At 45.0% G+C, this 18,725-nt stretch overlaps 1 protein-coding gene across 1 annotated transcript in view; it reads right to left on the bottom strand.

Moving 5' to 3' along the window:
* ENPP2 (ectonucleotide pyrophosphatase/phosphodiesterase 2) overlaps nucleotides 1–18,725 on the bottom strand; it is a 74,607-nt gene that overhangs the window by 55,727 nt on the left and 155 nt on the right. The window contains 2 exon segments of the mRNA XM_054817641.1: nucleotides 1,515–1,617; nucleotides 18,660–18,725. Of these exon segments, the coding sequence (XP_054673616.1) occupies nucleotides 1,515–1,617; nucleotides 18,660–18,725 (169 nt within the window).

The following is an 18,725-nucleotide window of genomic DNA, read 5'->3' as shown; positions in this document are numbered from 1 at the left end:
CCTGACTGGACTCCTTCAATGCCAGGTGCTCGTCCAAACCCACCTGCAAGCAAATTCCCTATAGACTGCCAAAAGCACCCCATCTCAGGCCCTTCTGCAAGAGATCCTGTATTTCTTCCTATTTTCCTGGACTGCTGTGCTAAACCTCCTGCTATTGGAAACAGCCCGCCGGGACCGATCCCGGCCCTGGCGGTGTCGAGCAGTGCTGGCTGGCTCAGCAGAGTTGGCACCGAGGAGCTGCAATGGGTCCCCAATATCGGGCCTTTGGGACTTGGGTAAAAATCAGCTGAACAGCCCTGCGCCACAGCCTAGATGGTCACCAGCGGGGGCAAAGCAACTGACAGTCAGGTGTTGAAGACGTGAAATGCAAATCCTTCACGTCACTATTACACACACTATGCAACTGCTCTACAGTTAACGCACTAGAAGATAGAAATAAATTTGGTTTTCAAGCAAACTTTTTCAGTGTTATATAAAGATCAAATGCAACAGCCACTACCTGCCTCTGCTCAGTGCTCAGCAGCCCCGATTGTGGCTGGGATTAGACACCAATTCTTGTGAAAGACAGGCAAGAGAGGGACACATGCACTACTGGGAATACAAGCTCAGCCCACGATAAACAATTTTATAATTAAAATTCACAAGCTACCATTACAGACAGGTATTGCAAATGAAACCCTTTCACTTCAGTTGTATTAAACAGCTCTAAGTCAATGACCACAAGTTTTCTTTCCCCTGCCAAAGGAAGGAACAGAGACACAAGTCAAGCCTACTTTTTTTTTTAAAGAAAAAAAAAAAAGACTAGGTTTCCATTTTATATATTTTTCCACTTGGACTATGCCTGAGCTCACAAAAACCTATACTGCCCCAGAACACAAACAACAGTCCCTTCTGTGGCATGTTCTTGCTTTCCTCCAAGAAAAAAGTAGGAGGCGAAAGAAAAACAGAGGACTCGGTGACAGCAAATCTGCGCGAACACCTGCTCTCCTCTCCCCGGCCCTCTCCGCCGTCAGATGTCTGCCGTCTACTGTTCACAAACCAGCATGACCTCAGGAGCCACAAGAAATCCCAAAAGCTTTTCTCACCAGCGCCTCTTGAAAGCATTAATCAAGTTTCTAGAAACCGCTTCGATAGCTACCAAAATAAAACCAGTACACTTAAACCCACCGGGGTGTTTCTCTTAGCTCTGGAAGGAAACTGTGCGGAGCACAAAACATAGCAAATGCTACATAGGAGCTGATGAGAGCGGGCTCTGTGAGACTGACAGTGCTCTGTCCTAAAATACGCTAGATTTTCCATAGTCACATGCACACAGAGCAAAAGTTTAAGTAAATAGGAGACCTATAGGGGAGTCCCAAAGGTCAACTGACTCGGGCTCGGCGAGTTATTTATTCTTCTCTATATCCTAGAGGGAAAAGGAACAAGCAAACTACTGTTTTGGAGTAGGAGCGGTTTCTAACCACAGCATATAACATAAGGGTATTACACTGTACAATTTATGTCCGTTACTTTACCTGAGACCGGGCCCTCATCCCATTCTTCAGATCTCCTAAATCGATTTGTTGTAAATCCCATGCAGACATTTACTCCAAAGGCAAAAGCAAATAAAGATATAACCTGCAAAAGTAAAACAGCAAAGTGAGCAAACTGCACAAAAAGCAGGACTTTGGAGCCAAGAGCATTACGATTAAAGGGGCAGAGATGGTCCTCTGTACATTCGAGCTCCCCAGCACTGCAGTTCCCATCACTGGAGCAGCAGCTGACAGCGTCACCGTTGGAGAGTAACACAAACCAGAAGGGGCTTATGAATAAAACATCTCTTCCCGAAGCTGAAACGCTCCTTTTTGTAGGAACTTATTCAGGAGAGACGGGCTGCTACTCCTCCTCTAAAAGCAAACACGCTCCTCTCCTCCCCTACCTGGTGTGAGTGGACGCAGCCCTTCTTAGCCATACTAGAGAATTCTTGAAAAGCCTGTGCGGCACCGTCGCCTTTTCTTTATAGTGAGCGCAGAGCTCTGTTTGCTCTGGGAGTTCGGGCTATTAGCCACAAGTAATCCCACCTGGTGAGGTTGACAGGCTCGTGTGATTTGTCCAGGGGGTGATTTCATCATGTTTCACTCACAAATCGCAGCTCCGAGTGCAAGAAGCTCCAGGCATCATCCCTCGCTGCGCCCTCCCCCCAAACACACACACGCACGCTTTTATGTGGTTTCCTCTGGCAAAGCAGGGCTTTCTGATGTTGCTGCGGCCAATAGCTGTTCCTGCTCGTTTTATTCTCCTCACAAAAGTAACGTGGTTAAAAGAGAAACCAAATGCGTCTCCATCTGGCTCAGAGAAGGAGGAGGGGGAGAGCTCACTTGGGGCCACGAAATGAAAATGTCCCGATGCCACCCTCAAATGTCACCCAATGTTGCCGCGCGGAGGGCTCGGCGCACGGGGCGAGCACGCCGCCGCAGCTGCTGACCTGGCGACGGCCGGGTGGGTTTTGGGAGCTCGGGCACCCGTCTCATTCTCTGGGGGTGCTCCTGAAGTTTCTAACTGGGTGGCAGAGCAGAGTCCCCCCAAAACTCGGGACACCGTTAGAGCAGGGGGTTATTTTTCAATGCTGTTCTCCTGCGCTGCTGTGGCAGTGCAAGGCTCGGATCGATGGAAACGCAAGCAGTTTTATCTGAATAGCTGGAAACTGCAGACTTCCAGAAAGGAAGGGAAGTGACACGTTCCCTCTGCCCCACATTTTCCCATTTTCATCAACAACAACAGAAAGCTCGGCTGTTTGGATAAGCACTTCTATTTACAAAGCAAATGATAATGCTGAGCAGAATTACAGTTCAGATCAGTGGCTTAAATATTATTTGCCAAGGCAAATTATTTACCAGTGTAGTTTGCCACTTTTTTTCTGATGAAAGCTTCTTTCATTAAAGTATTTACTAACAATTACATTTAAAGGGACAGAGTCGAGGTTTGTAAGCCCTCGGATGGACTGAGCTTCCCTTGGGACCTGTCCCATATTCTACACTGGCATTAAGAAACACAGTACACTTTTCTTGAAACTCTCTTGCAATATTAAACACGTACAATTTCGAGCTTTGTTTAGAGGTACCTTTTACCTGCTGCAGTATCTCTCCTTCCCCACCACATAGCTATACAGGGCAGTGGCTAAAAAGCCCTCCTCTTTGCTGCCCGCATCTTATCAGCCTGCCAGCCTTTGCTAGGAGCTGATCCTTTTTTATGCAGTTTCTTACCCAAAAGTGGCTCCATTGTGCTGCTGCATCTTTGCACTGTAAGCCTCAGGGAAACGTAATTAGCCTACATCTTAGCTACACCAGGACATCTTATTCCTCTCCCTTGCACAGACCAGGGCCGTGAAGTCAAGACCCATCTTCTAATGTCCACTTCATCACTAGCTGGGTTGAAAATTAAATAGGTTGCAATAGTCAGTATTTTTCTAGCAAAAAAAAACGTGCCCAGAGATCTAGAGAAAAGCAATCACCAAAATTTTTACTAGCTGTTCCTATAAAATTCTTTGCCTTTAGCCTTTGGTATATCCCGTGGTTAAATAACTTCACCCCCGAGCACTAGGTAAGTACAGCAGTGTATGACAGCAGCAGAAGGGAAACCCAAAGTGTCACAAATAAAATCACTCAACGGCGTTGCCTGTCTATCTCAGCTAATGAAGTTCATGATTTCATGGGCAAACATGGTAATCGGCAGCCCCAAGCTCTGCTCCAGCCTGGGACCCTCAGGTCACTGGGTGACCCAGGCAAAACACAACTGAATTTTCAAATCTGGTGGCCAATTTTGAGCACTCAAGCCAATACGTCCAGCCTCATTTTCAGAGATGCTGAGCCTTTGCTCTTCCTGCATATATTCCTAACACGCAGGTGATCAGTTCTTTTGAAAGAAAGTTCCTACATAAGGTAAAAATGGCCATCCAGAAAACTAAAGCAAGAAACAAAACCAAAAAATACAGCATCATGTATGCCTTCTAGTGATTTGAAAATACATCTTTCATTTTTCCATTCATGTAACGTCTCTGGAGTTTGTACACTGCACAATTTCACATAAATGGAGGAGCTTGTTTTATGTTTCCTGGTCCATGCTACAAGTTTAACCTCCTTTGTAATATCCTTTAGAACTATAGATGATTATGAATCCGAAGCTGCTAATCTTTTTCATATGTGTTATGTAAGACACATTTTCCAGTAGCTCTGAACTGACCACATACTCAGATGCACAATCATCTTTTTGTCGCAAGGATTCTGCCTGAAGCCACCCCACAGATGCACAAGGAATTTATTAGCATAAACGAGGTCTAATGATTTTGTTCAGGCAAAATTTCACTGCTGGGATCACTGGCAATTAACTTTTTAGCAATTAATTGCCATTTTACTCATCAGAATAGGGAAGACTAAAGCTGAAATATTGTATTCCTGGCCCAAGAATGCAGTGGTTCAGTGCAAGTTTTAGGGCTTGAATGAAACACACTAAAAAGGAATTCTAACAAGATCAACCGAATATTAAATGCCTCTTCATTGACTGGCCTTTGGCTTTTAAGGCTTATATGATCATAGTGATTGTTATTTCACTCGGGATGCAAAACTTCCAACCAACCACTAGGTGACACTTTAAATGAGAAGTTCACATTGCAACATTTCCACAGTGACAAGCATTCTTGTTCTGTTACTCCTGAGAGTTAATATAAGAAAGGCAATATTTGCAGTCTTATATAAAACTGATTTTTCTTCAGCAGTTTTTTTAATGAGAAAAGAAAATGCAGAGTAATCAAGTATGCTGGCTGAGTCAGAGGTTGGGATGGAGTGGGCTCTAAAGAAATGAGCCTTTTTAGCTACTCATCTCCACTTTGACTGCTGGATGCAGCCACATCGGGTGACCGTGGGGACAGGGTCAAAGCTTCCAGTAAGCTTGACAGCAGCATGAAAGGCAGAAAGGTAGAAGGACTTCTCCAAAGTCTCCCAGAGCTCTCACCTCCCCCCCTGCCCCAAACATAGCTTCCACATGTAGTTGTGGCCAAGAAAAAGAGTTAGTCCAGTACATGAAATAGCAATTTCAAAGAACAAAACCTTTTGATAAACTATAGAAATTCAAGCAGTGTCCACATCGAATTTCCTCAGATACCAGCACTGTGAAACCAAATGTTTGTCCAGCAGCCAAAGTGAACATGGGAAGATGTGGGTACCTCACTGAAAGCACCCTGAGGCTTTTCAGCAAAACCAGAGAGGCACGACATAACAAGAAAAGCTGATTCCTGTGTATAAAGGACTTTAAAACATATTTTTATAGGACTTTATAGATCAAACCCAAATATCTTTGGCACTCAGCCAGTGCAGTGACCGATAAACCAGATGGAGAAGAAAGGGAAGACAAGCATGTGATGGCAAGGACGGCAAAAAGACAGCAAAAGAACAGCAAAGCCAGCCAGGGTCAGCATCTGGTGACAAAAAGAGAGGCAAGAAGAGTAAGAGTGCAGGAGGGCGATGGCCTGCGATGCACAGTCCCTCAGCAGAGATCAGCCCAGGATCCAGGCTACAGCCACATACAGGAGCCCGGCAACATGATTGCACAGCCTGGGTATGCAAGAAAGAATACACAAGAGCTGCTGAAGGATGAGGGACCCATATCTGCTCAGTTTGTAAGACTACCACTGAAGACCCCAAAAATAGGCTCACTGAGAAGCCCTCTTTACCTGATGGAGGCAAAACCTGGTGTGGCGCTTAAAAAAATTACAATCTGATCATAAAGGGTAGGAGAGGACACAAATGTTCACATGGATGCATTAAGGGGGCAGGCAGGATATAGAGGAAAAGAAGCTATTAGCATAGACAAGGGCCAGACTGTCCCTTCCTTGGGCTTTAGGACATCTTGTGAGAGTTGCAACAGCTTCTGCAAGTGTCTTTTGTTCTTACATACATAAAAGCTGCATTTTGTCATGGAACCGATTTCCCTGGCAGAGGGCACAGGACCCACTGCTGAGGAGCTGCACCACCATGCCCGCTGCTACCCCATGAGACTGGGAAGACCCACAAGCCAGGCTGTGCTGAAGAAAGTACACCCTCCTCAACGCAGTGCCTCAAAACACCACCAACGGCACCTTGAGGCTTGAGGAACAGTCGCCAATTATCTGTCTGCTCATCACCGCCCTGAGGGTAAAGGTATGCAAACCATAGTGCCTGGCTTACTGGAGGAGTGTGCTGAGGATGACATTCTTGGCCAGAAAGATCCATAAAGGGGTTCCAGACCCTCAGGGACGATCACAGGCAAATTAAAGTCTTCAGAATTGCAATTTGCTGCAGCCCAACCCTTGAGGCACCAAGTGCCTTAGGCACCTGTAGGCCCATCAACATTTCTGAGCACCCTACATAACACCTGCAGGGTTCACAGGGCTGGGAGGTGAGAACCCAGATCCCTCCCAAACTTCACGGAGGACGACCAGCAAAGCACGTTGCATCCCTCCTCCGCTCCCCTTCTTGCAAATGCCCTCCCAGGACTGCTACCAAATCACATCCTGCACAAGACACAGGTGTGTTGGGCGCTCATTTGTCCAAAACTGAGCCTACATGCTCTGCCTACCCAGAGAGAGAAGAGGAACTGATGGCCAAGGGAGGACCTGAGTCCCAGTCTCTGCTTTACTCATGTAAAACACTTGTATACTCACTGGGATGAAGACTGAAACCCAGGTAGGGAGCCTGGTTAAAAAAAAGGGCATAATGCAGTACAGGAATAAATTCTTCCACACTGCACATCAGATACTGCAGCTTTGGTGGCTGAACGAGGGCTCTGGATTTGGTGAGAACACTGCAGCTCCTGAAGCTGCTCTGATGCCTGTGGAGGGGCCTGAGCTCAAGCACATCCTGCACATGCAAACACCATTTGTGCCCACACACAAGCGAACTAAGGTTTCTAAACAGGGTCACATCATGTATCAGAGCAGCTAGGTTAGCTGAAAAAAGATGACAAGTTTTCAGTGATCTGAAGAAAACTTTGTGTGCCTGACTGCCTGTCTCTCTCCTCCCAGCAGTACTACAGCTGATAGACCGTCCACTCCAGTACAGGGTATCACACCTTGCCCTCTGTGTGACAACACATATGACATTAACAGCATTAACACTAGTCCAACATGTATACCTTCATCATCTTCAAAGAAACTAACATTTTCCCAATTCGGTTTCTGGACAATAGTATTATTGTGAAGCAGCTTAAGTACTTCACTAAAATGCACTGAGTTGAGAACTATATTTCTTAAGACAATCATATATAAAAAGTCTCACATGCTGCAGAATGAAACCTGTTCCGTGATGAAAAATCACTTCTTCATGGCGGGGATGAACGAGTGAAACATGGAGCCAAAGAGCCCAGATGTGTTTATAATGCAGCCCATGTGAGGCTAAGTATGTCTTCAGGTCCTCATCCTTGCTTTCCCCTGTTTGAGACGGTGACGGGTATCACAGGTGCCCATCAACAGCTTTATGTCCATGTTTTAAAAAGAGCTGTAGACTTCAGGGGCGTGAAAATCACCCACCTACCCCCGACAGTAGTCTGGAGGTCTCAAGGGCCTTGCATGGTACCTTGCACGTGCCACACACACTCACTGTACATTTATTTGAATTTTACAAGTGATACAACCTATTCTGTTGCCCCAAAAAATAGCCCTTTAGAAACAGCAAGTTAAAGCTAAAAGAGACAACCCCCCCAACAAACAGAACAAAGACACAATAAAGCAGGGTTTCTATACTTCAAATCATGTTCCCAGTTTCATTGTGTAACTTGTACATACATCCTTTACCGTGTTCAAACCTTTCTCAGTAGAATATTAGCTTTGAATTTCCTAGATATGTAAAACTTCTTATGGGGACTTCTACAATAATATCTCTCCTACTTAATCACATTTACCCTCAGCCCAAACTATTTTGGCACACTTTCAAGCTCAAGGCTTGGCTATGATTAAAAAATTTCCAAGTGCTAATCTCTTCCCTACAAGTAAAATGTGGATATAATTAATACTGTTTTGTTTACTTTGAGCTTGTTTTCTCTTCCAAACAAGAGTTTCTGTTTGTTTGTTTTAAATCTCTTTTTCTTAAATGTTTTTGGCACTTGGATCAAAAAAAGAAGTATTTTAATTAATATTTTTCTTCTAGTTAATCTAAAAAAGCCACTGGTATTTTCTAAATAGCAAAATCCTATTTGATTTCAGTTTAAAGAGATATGTTACTAGCAATATTGTTCTCAACTTGCTTGCAGTTGAGGTTTTGGACATCGGTGCTCTGCAGCAGTGATACTTCTGGGGAAAAAGCAAAGTATCAGGCTGGAAACCAAGGATTTCCTCACGGCAAAGAGGGACATGCCCTCACATGGGCACATTTTCCTCCTGTTTCTGTGCTCAAGGAGGCATCTCAAGACTGAAGACCTGGCTGCTATTATGGTGATCTATAGGTATGTGTACCTATGAAGGCTTTTCTGGCACAGGAAATGTATGGATGCACATATGACAGGCTGTGACAGTGTTGCAGTTAATTAAAAAAAAAAAAAAAAAAAAGGCTGTGGGCCTTCTGGGGCTTGAACCTACTTCACATGAACACAAGTCCAATTCAAGTGCGGAGCTATTTTATTTGCATAGGGACTGCAAGACTGCACCACTAAATGCAATCAGTCCAGCATAAAGAGAAGGAAATCCTCTATTTAAAAAAATCCTGAATAAATCAAGACATCTTTTGCAGGTGTCCTCTGAAAAAGAAAAATAGTTATTAAAAGCTGGCTAAACTGCCTGGTCTGATTCACCGAGTGGCCCCCCAAACACTTATGTCGGGGAGGACACAGTAAGAACTGCACAGGCTTTTGCTCAAAGAAAAATGCATAAAATGAGGACACAGCTAACACTGTCACAGACTCAGTCCCATCTGCAACCTCTTTTTGGGGTTACTGATTTATCTTATAGTTGAAGACATATCGATAACTTACACAAGCTTTAGCTATCCCCCAGCTTTTGAGCACGGTGAGGCATTTGATTAACTTGGAAATGACTGGATTTTCTGCCCTCTTTCTTCTGAACAGAAATAAAACCAGCAGGTAGAGTCCAGATACCAAGCGTTTACCAGCAGCGCTGGCAGACTGCCTAGTCTTTGCCATCACTTCCATCCCTCTCACCACAAACAACCATTCCTAGGACCACGCTTGCGAGTCAGAACAGGTTAAAAAATTCCCTTCCTGTGACAGGTTTTGCAGTTGGATGAGTTCCTTGCTCTGGTCCTCAGCCCTGGAAGCGGCGTGTCAGTGAGATAGAGCGAGCTGCAAACTGCTACTGCTTCCGAACGCCAAGGCAGGTTCTGTACATAAGGAGCATCCCATGGCCGGGGAGCGGAGGGCAGAGCACAGACAAGCTCTTCTCTTCCCCCCAACTCGCTGCTGCTCCCCGGGGAGCAGCGTCACAGCAGCATGCGCTCGGCTCTCCGCATTTCTTAACATGCATCTGCTGCCGCCTGTTTTAATGGCAAAGCACAAAAGCGTAAAACAATTGCGTATTACTTTTTAGGTCATTTCGGACAGATGGGCTACTTTCCAAGCATCACAAATTTTCCTAAGCTGAACCATGTCACCACCACTTTAGTCGAACGCCAGCTTTTTTTTTTTTTTTCTGATTACAGCCGAGTGCAAAGATGACAAATGTAAGTACAAAGGGAAAAACATCCTGTTGGAACAGTACTCCCTGTTTTCTCCAGGTGAGAAAAGTATAAGTGACATTTCAACAACAAAACAATGCGGAATTTTTTTTTAAACCTACATCATAAGGTGTAACTGAACAAATTTCAAGCTCGGCAGGAATGTAATATTTAAAAAAACGAAGAAAAGTGCTGGAAATCAAAAATATGCAACTGTGCTAGCAAAGGTTTGCATAAGGATTATCTGGGATTTTTTTGATATAAATACTTTTCTCACCTTTTCAGCATAAAACTTTGGAAGGGAATAAAGAATCATTTTTTTAATGGATTACACAAGTAGACTGTAGGAAAACTCTGGCCACTTAAATATTAATAGATTTCTTCGATATTTTAAAGCAAATAATCTTATTGAGTTAAGTTTTAAGTCTTTTTTTTTCATCTAGCAATACAAGATTTTCAGAAATAATCGGTTCCTCAGTTTAATGATTGCTGACGGCTGTGAAACAAAAGCAGCTCTGCTTTGCTCAGCCCTCACAGAAGGCTCCCCACCCCAGTAAATCTCTTTTTCACAGCAGACGAGACTAAAGTCAGCTTGAAATTATAGTTGTTGAAGTTTCCCAGGGCAGAGACAGATGTTCCTGGGCATCCACAGAGAGTGTACAAAACATCTGGAACTATTTAATTTAGCATCCTTCCACTGTCCATTGCTATCCCTTCTCCAAGATGCTGCAACCAAACACCTTTGAAGGCAGAATCCAACCCACGTGAAAAGGATTTGAGTAAACTACCACGCTGGTGAAGAGAGTGGAGACACCTCCTTTTCCAGCAATAGCTTTGCCAGCTGAAGGAAAGGCCTCCAGTGCCTGCTATCCCTGCTCAGGTGTGCAAACTCAACATTTCATGCCTTCAGCTGAGGAATTGCTCAGCCTGGCTGCTTCTCCCCCTCCTCTGCAACGCACTGACCATGGGAGTTTCACTGCTTGCGTGATCTTCCTCCAGCCTGGTGCTGAGGAACACTATAATTAAATCACCTTTAAAAAAACCCAAAACAACAGGCTTTGGGTAGAGAAGGCAGAATGGATGATGGAAACAGGCAAGGAGCAGCACTATCTTCAGGTGACAGCTGAAGGCAGCAGAGGAGGAATATTCCCACCCCTGGGGCGAACTGGGTTCACTTTGCACTGAGACAGAGCAGGAGCATGTACAAGCGTCCTCTCTGGTAGCTTAAGCCATGACAGTTGTTTTGAAAATGAATATTGGACCATAACCTCATGTTCATAATAATGGCTTGTAGGCAGCCTAAGCCTGCTGAAACATCTGCTTGATGCTGCAGATAATTCAGGATGGTTTTGGAAGGTATCAGATTTAAAAAAACAACATCAGGAAAGCTTCTGCTTTCATTGCTTTCTTCTCTGACCCATTATAAACAAAACGAATAAGCACTCCCCAAAGCCCCATTGTATAATTGCCATCCCCTCCTGTGCGAATCTCATGAAGTTCAACAAGGCCAAGTGCAAGGTTCTGCACATGGGTCAGGGAAATCCCAAACACAACTACAGGCTGGGCAGAGAATGGACTGAGAGCAGCCCTGAGGAGAAGGACTTGGGGATGCAGGTGGACGAAAAGCTCAACATGAGCCGGCAGCGTGCTCTTGCAGCCCAGAAAGCCAACCGTGTCCTGGGCTGCATCAAAAGCAGTGTGACCAGCAGGTCGAGGGAGGTGATCCTGCCCCTCTACTCTGATCCTGTGAGACCCCACCTGGAGTACTGCATCCAGCTCTGGGGTCCCCAACATAAGAAGGACACAGATCTGTTAGAGGGAGTCCAGAGGAGGGCCATGAAGGTGATCAGAGGGCTGGAGCACCTCTCCTGTGAGGACAAGCTGAGAGAGTTGGGCTTGTTCAGCCTGGAGAAGAGAAGGCTCCGGGGAGACCTTCTAGCAGCCTTCCAGTACCTGAAAGGGGGCCTCCAAGAAACCTGGAGAGGGACTGTTTACAAGGGCATGGAGTGATAGGACAAGGGGTAAGGGGCTTAAGCTGACAGAGGGTCGATTTAGATTAGATGTTAGAAAGAAATTCTTCACTGTGAGGCACTGGAACAGGTTGCCCAGAGAGGTTGTGGTTGCCCCTTCCCTGGAAGTGTCCAAGGCCAGGCTGGATGGGGCTTTGGGCCACCTGGTCTAGTGGAGGGTGTCCCTGCCCATGGCAGGGGGGTTGGAACTAGATGATCTTTAAGGTCCCTTCCAACCCAAACCATTCTGTGATTCTATGATTCTATGAAAAGGGCAGGTGGAAGTGCAGTCAGGCTGCAGGACAGAGGGCACAGGGCAGAGGCATGGGAGAATTTTGGAGAGGCGTCAGCTTCAGCAAATAAACCAGGACTGACGCTACCAGTAGCAACTGCCAGGACAGCACAGTAGATGAAGAGTACCCAATATCCCATGACTGTCACAGCCATCTCCTACCATCCGTGAGGCAATGCTGTGCAGCGCAATGGAAGGACAGAAAAAGACATCTTAGTGTTGGGGGTGAAAAAAGAGACAAAATATATTAGGAGAACAGAGCTTTCGAGATTTCAAAAGGGAATATTTCCTTCTTGTTCTCTTTATTGTGGGGCTTGGGTGGAGGAAACCATCCTAGTGATCTCTAGTGTATTGTTAATGCTCTCTCTCAGTTGTACCTCACAAATCCTACATATATTAAGGGACATTAAAAAATTAGACCCTATTTAGATGCATTGAATTTAGGTGGTCAAGCACAAATCACCTTAGTAATGAATCCTTTTGGACTTGGCAGCCAGCTGAGATTGAGGCCCTTCAGGTTGTTTCCTTTAAGAGAGGACTTAGATTGTGGCATCAAGGGAAGCTTTGGTACAATCCTGTTGTTTACAAAGAATGTACAAAAAATGCTGCTTCCCTGAGCAGGGAAAGGAATCCTATTGTTTTGGATATCCAAGAGGCACTCAGAGGATTCTTACATTTATCCTGAATGAAGGGCCATCAGCTCCAAGGGAATTTCACCCAATTTTATAGCAGTGACCTCTTCCCTCTGTCTCACCCTAAAGGGGTGACCATCTTCACTACCTCAGCATGGAAAGAAAGGAAAACAAGCATTTACAGGTGATAACAACTTAATAATTTACAAAGAGTAGTTTCATCAGGACATTTTCTCCTCACCCCCTTGCAGTGCCATATTTTCATCCACGGGATGTTTTTGATTGTCCCAGCCAAAATTCCTTTTCGGGAGGATAGAGACCCTTTGAGGAATGCCCAAAATGACTGAAGAAGCCGTAACTCTCCTGGCCTAAGCCACGCACTCAGGCTGCATGGAGCAGCCATTGTCCCCATCTTCCAGATCCCACGATGGTCACCTGCTGCAGATACTAGTCCCCAGCCACAATCTTATAGTCTTCTTTCTCCAGAGATGGCTGGAACAAGCCATATTTTCTCTTTATACAACCTATGAAAGCTTTGAAATGAAAGTATTGCACTAAACATTCTTCACTGATGCTGATATAGATGAGGGCCAGGCTGCCTTTGGCCTTTTCCCACCATCCCACTCACGTCCAAGGCCATGCTGACATACCGAACTGTGGACTGGAGCAACTGGAGGGGTTGCAATTTGTTACAGTTCTTGCAGCTGCAGTCAGAGTTTCTCTGTCCCAGCTTTGGTAGCCCTGACACTGAATTTGGTGCAGGGCTGATCCCCCAATCCCTCTGCTGCTGCCACAACACTGGTTCCTCACCCCCACCAGCCCTTGGCCCATTTTATTTTTTCCTACCATGGCCGGAAAACTTTTTCAAGCTGTCACATTCGTCAACAGCACCAGGCACATACAGCTAATACAACTGAAAAGGTTTTTCTGCAAGGGGGAATATGCAGCACTAGGTGAGCAAATATTCTGTAAATAACTTCTACCACTATCTGTATCTGTAGATATTCTGTAGTAACTTCTATCTTTAAATTAATTTTATTCTCCTTGCCCTTTTTACAGCTATTTATCAAAAGTGCTGGTGCTTCTTTCCTGCTGCATCAAAATATCAGTCCTGCCTCAAAGACTTGCACCTAAATAGAGCAGTCTGGAGCAATTCAGCAGAGCTGAGCCGCTAGTGTCAAGTCATTGAAAACAGGGGGTGTGGGATGGGGTGTCCCTAGGCTGTATTCCGCCCCTCTGCTTTGTTATGCTGTTTGCAAAGTGCTGAGGGAAGTGTTCAACTCCTGTCCCAGCTTTGCACAGGGCTCGCCGTAAAACCTGGAGAAATTCCCTGTGGAGTCAGTTCAGGGGATGTCCTGCCTGCACTGACTCTGACCACTTTTACTACAGCACAGACAGAGCAGTAAAACCATCCTTTCTTCAGGTCCACACATTTCCCCCTTGCAAATTATCTATGTCTGGCAAAAGAACAATGGTGGGTTGGTTTGTGTGTAAACACACAAGCGTATGGACCTCTGTGGGAACATCTCCTTATGGGTTAGTCCTGGCTAAGCACACGAGTGGCCCGGCAGCCTAGGAAGCACACCTGCCTTATCCCTACAGCTCCCTGCATCTCGACACATGCCAATACGAAGCCAGAAGCTTGAAATTTGGCATTAGATCCAAAAGCTTGTATGAACAAAGTGGTATTACCTGGGACAGTTCATATATCCCAAGTTCTTTGAGCACCATAGGGATGAGAGGAAGGACCTCATTGGAACACGCTATTTAACATCAAAGCAGTAAGAAAAAAAGAGCTGTGAAGAGAATAAAATGGGAAATTGCAGTAACGGGGTGGGAGGTAGCTGCTGTGGGAGGGAGAGTTTCAGGAGAAGAATGGCAGGAGCAACTCTGGCCACGTTCCTCAAATGATGTGCAGGTTTCTACACCAGACAACATGGGAGGAAAAAATAAGGTTATGTTCAAGGATGAGTTCCCAAAAATTCCTCAAAAAAAAAAAAAAACCAGCCGCTGAAGAGATGAGTGATAGCAAAGACAAAGATGTCTTCCTGTCCTGGTTTTGGCAGGGATAGAGTTAATTTTCTTCCTAACAGCTGGTATAGTGCTGTGTTTGGGATTTAGAATGAGAATAATGTGGATAACACACTGATGTTTTGGTTGTTGCCAAGCAGTCAAGGACTTTTCAGCTTCTCATACTGGCCTGCCAAGGAGAAGGTGGAGGGTGCACAAGAAGTTGGGAGGGGACATGTTCAGGACAGCTGACCCAAACTAACCAAAGGGACATTCCATACCATATGATGTCATGCTCAGTAGATAACAAGGGGTGGGCTGGGAGGCGAGTCAGCTTCTCACAGGGCATCGACTTCAGGTGGTTAGAAATTGTGCTGTGCGTCACTTTTTTGTATATTCTATTATTATTATTTTCCTTTTTTTGACCTATTAAATTGTCTTTATCTCAACCCATGAGTTTTTTTTCCTTTTCCATTTTCAATTCCCTCCCCCATCTCACCGGGCAGGGGGAAGTGAGCAAATGGCTGTGTGGTTGTTTTAGCTGCCTGCTGGGTTAAGCCACGATAGTTCCAAAACTTTTTTCAGGTTAAAATCTTTAAATAGCCCCCAAAAATACAAAGAAACAGAAGATCAGAGGGTGAGAGTCCAGAAACATGTAAAACTGTGCATTGTGTTTGTAGATATGAGGTTAAGATTTAAGGCTCCTGTACAGGGTGTCCGTGGTGAGGCGCTGGTGTGAGGAGGAGAGGCCGGGGCTTGCCCCAGGCCTCACACAGCTGCTTCCAGCCCAGCAGCCAAGATGGTGGTGCCTCTGGTAAAACATAGTGGAGAACAGGTGAAAAACACCATGCAGGTAGTGAGGAGTGAGGGAAAAAGTGTGAGAAACAGCCCTGCAGACACCATGGACTTGAAGGAGGGGAGGAGGTGCTCCAGGAGCCAGAGCAGAGATTCCCTGTCAGCCGGTGGAAATACCTGAGTGAAGTGCATATATCCTGAAGGACTACAGCCCGTGGAAAGGGCCCACAGCGGGGCCGGAGACATGTGAGGAGGAAGGAGCAGCAGAGAGGAGCTGTGATGGACTGATCACAATCCCCCCATCCATCTGGGGTGGTGGGGAGGAGGTGGAGGAATTGGGAATAAAGGACTGAAGTTGAGCCTGGGAAAAGGGGAAGGAAAGGTGCTGTTTTAATTTTTGTCTTTGCTTCTCACTATCTAAATCTACGTTACTTGGCAACAAATTTAGTCTGTTTTGCCCATGATGCTAATTGGTAAGTGAGCTCCCTGTCTTTATCTCAATCCATGAGCTTTTCCATCTTATTTTCTCTTCCTGTCCTGGTGAAGAGGAGGCGTGAGAGAGTGGATGGGTGGGCATCTATCAACCAGCCAAGGCCAACCCACTACAGCTTCCTATTAAAAATCTCTAGATGATATTATGAAATTAGATAAACAAAGGAGAAAGCTAGAGATGAAACTTTTGAGGTTCTTCACAATAAAAAGAGTGGAAGGAGGGCACGAAATCTCCCTCAGAAATGAAAAGAGGACAGGAATTGTATTAGAAGAGGAGGCATCTGAGGACACAATTTATCTCCCAGTCACAGATGTAAGGAAGGTCCATCTGCAGTGGGAGAAAAGCTCCGTCTGGCTTAGGGTGAGAAGATAGGAGCAGAGCATACCTATTATTTTGTATTCTTAATCTCTCTTCATCCAATTTTTCATGTACAGCAATAGCAGCTGGAACTTCTAAGCAATTCTTCACTTCAATACTTTGAAATATGAAGCCTGCTAGGACAAGAGACCATTTACCATGAATCTTTCTCATGGAATTTAAACAGTACACAACAGCAAAATAGTTCTCCAATGCCAATAGAGCCCATACGTATTTATTCCTAGATTTACATTTTTTTTGTGTATCAAAATGACAGTGACCCTATTCTCCTTTACTCTAAATGCGTGGAGCACACAGTTTCATGGGTTTTGAGACAAAGAAAGCCTGTGAGATCATTTGATCTAACACCCTGCAAACAGAGTCGTCATTTCACCCAGTGATGAGCCCAAAGGAGGGTGCATCCCCGCTGGGCTGGCATGGGTGGCATGGGGAGAGCGGTGCTGGGAGGTTCAAAAGCCCCCGTCCAGCAAGGTGCAGCAGAGGTCAAGGATGCCACCAGCTTTGCAAGCAGATGAAAACCAGTTTGTGTTACTGGTGTGTCAGCAATGACTGGTCTTGCTCTGTTTCCATAAGTGACCCATTAATTTGGTGAAGCACCATAAACGAGCCCTTACAATAGTGCGTGGGAATTCAGACAAGGTGGTTCTAGCCCCAGCACTGCCAGGAGCAGTCTCATGCCACCACCTTTCATTCATCTCTCAGAAATATTCATTACCTCCACTTCCAGTTGAACTAACGTCAAAGGATTACATTTGGCATCCTTGGGTAAAGGCTGCTGTGCGGCACTGTTATTAACAGCTACAGCTTTCAGGAATGATGCTAACATACCTTCAGCTGTCTGGCATTCAAACTCCGCTGGCATCCTTTATGAATAATTGGAAACCTCCCCACTTCAGTGACTTTAAACTCATAGTTTAACCATCATATTGCATCCTCTGAAATAAGGCAAGATTTTGTAGAATAAATACACAAGTGGAGCATTAACATGCTATACAGGCCAGCCTCCTAGGAGGAAACATTTCTACAGCCTTGGACTTAATGAGAAGCTCTTTCTTAGTCTAAAAAAGTCTGTAGCCATCCCTGAACAGTTCAGCAGGTCACCTGTGGGCAGCCAATGTTAGAGGTAGAGTCAGCCTCTTCTTTCTATTAGGTTCAGGCAGCCCCCCTCTATCTCTCCCTACTCACCAGGCACAGCCAGTGCTCTCTGCCGGCCCCCAGCCCACCTCCCCACCACCCCACCACACATCCAGCGAGGAGGGCTGGAGCACTCATGTAAGCTGCAAACAGAGCCTCAGCACCACTTGGGTAATACAGTCTTTCAAACCTGCTTCACAACAGAAATACTCTATTACCCATTTTTTGGAATCTGACAAGTCAGCGCCCCACTTCAAGTTGCAGAGCTCAGCGTTTCCATCACAGATGTGGTGGCAATAAGGAGCAGCCCGCACAACTCTGACGCATGCTGACAGGAAGCTTGCATAGATCAGTAGTAATTAGAAGCAAATCACAATTAAATTCTAAGCAAATCAGAGGCAAAAGAGACTCAAAAGAGGGACTCAATTATTAATACTTCAAAATCAGAGTAATCAAAACCATTATGAGTCCAACCATATGGAGGGGAACTACAAGGCATGCACTGTTTTATTAACGCCTTATCAGCTTGCCTCTCTAATCAGCACTTTACATTTGTGGCATAGGGAGTTATGAAAAAATCACAGTTCCTTGAGGTGTTACTGCCCTGATTAAAGAAATCCATATATTTCCTCTGGAGAAAAAGGCTTAGGTAGAGGTGCCCGTAATAGCAACCTTATTTAGACAGATTGCCTTTAAGCCCAGCATTTTACCAGTGAAGCTCCAGACACTGGAAACTTTAATATAAATCAAAAGCCAAGTGATGTGGGAGTTTTAAACTCATAATTATGTACTTGCATAATATTAATATTGTAGGAGGTAAATACAAACAAAACACAAGATACTTTGCTCATGTCTGTTGTGCTGGGTGCCAATTTTAATATTGCTATAAGGTAACATTATATATGAAAGGCAGTTTATATTAAAAAGGTTAAGAGAGAAGATGTCTTCAGAAGGCAAAACAAGCTGTAAGAGATCTACTACTTTTTTAAAAATACATTTTCTTCTCTATGCATTAAATAATGCTTTCTACTTTACTTATGCATCAGAGCACTTCCAACATCACTGCTGAATGCACATTGAAAGGACTTCCAACTTGTCAAATCCCAATCCAAGTTGCACTTGGCAAAAACACATTCATACTACTTCATGGCCTGACTTTGCTTGTAATTATATTTATTTAAGACTTCTTTAACAAGGCAGAAAAACAGACAGGGTGCAAGGGGAGGGAAGATGCTCCTACCGTACCAGCGGGTCTTTTTTCTCCATGACTGAAGCTTGAAGTGGAAACTTCGCTTCGCCCTGGCCCCGCAG

This window comes from Grus americana, chromosome 2, assembly GCF_028858705.1.
Source record: "Grus americana isolate bGruAme1 chromosome 2, bGruAme1.mat, whole genome shotgun sequence".
NCBI classification, from domain to species: Eukaryota; Metazoa; Chordata; class Aves; order Gruiformes; family Gruidae; genus Grus; species Grus americana.
Note: the sequence above shows the minus strand (reverse complement) of the source record. Positions and strands in the feature narration are given on the sequence as shown.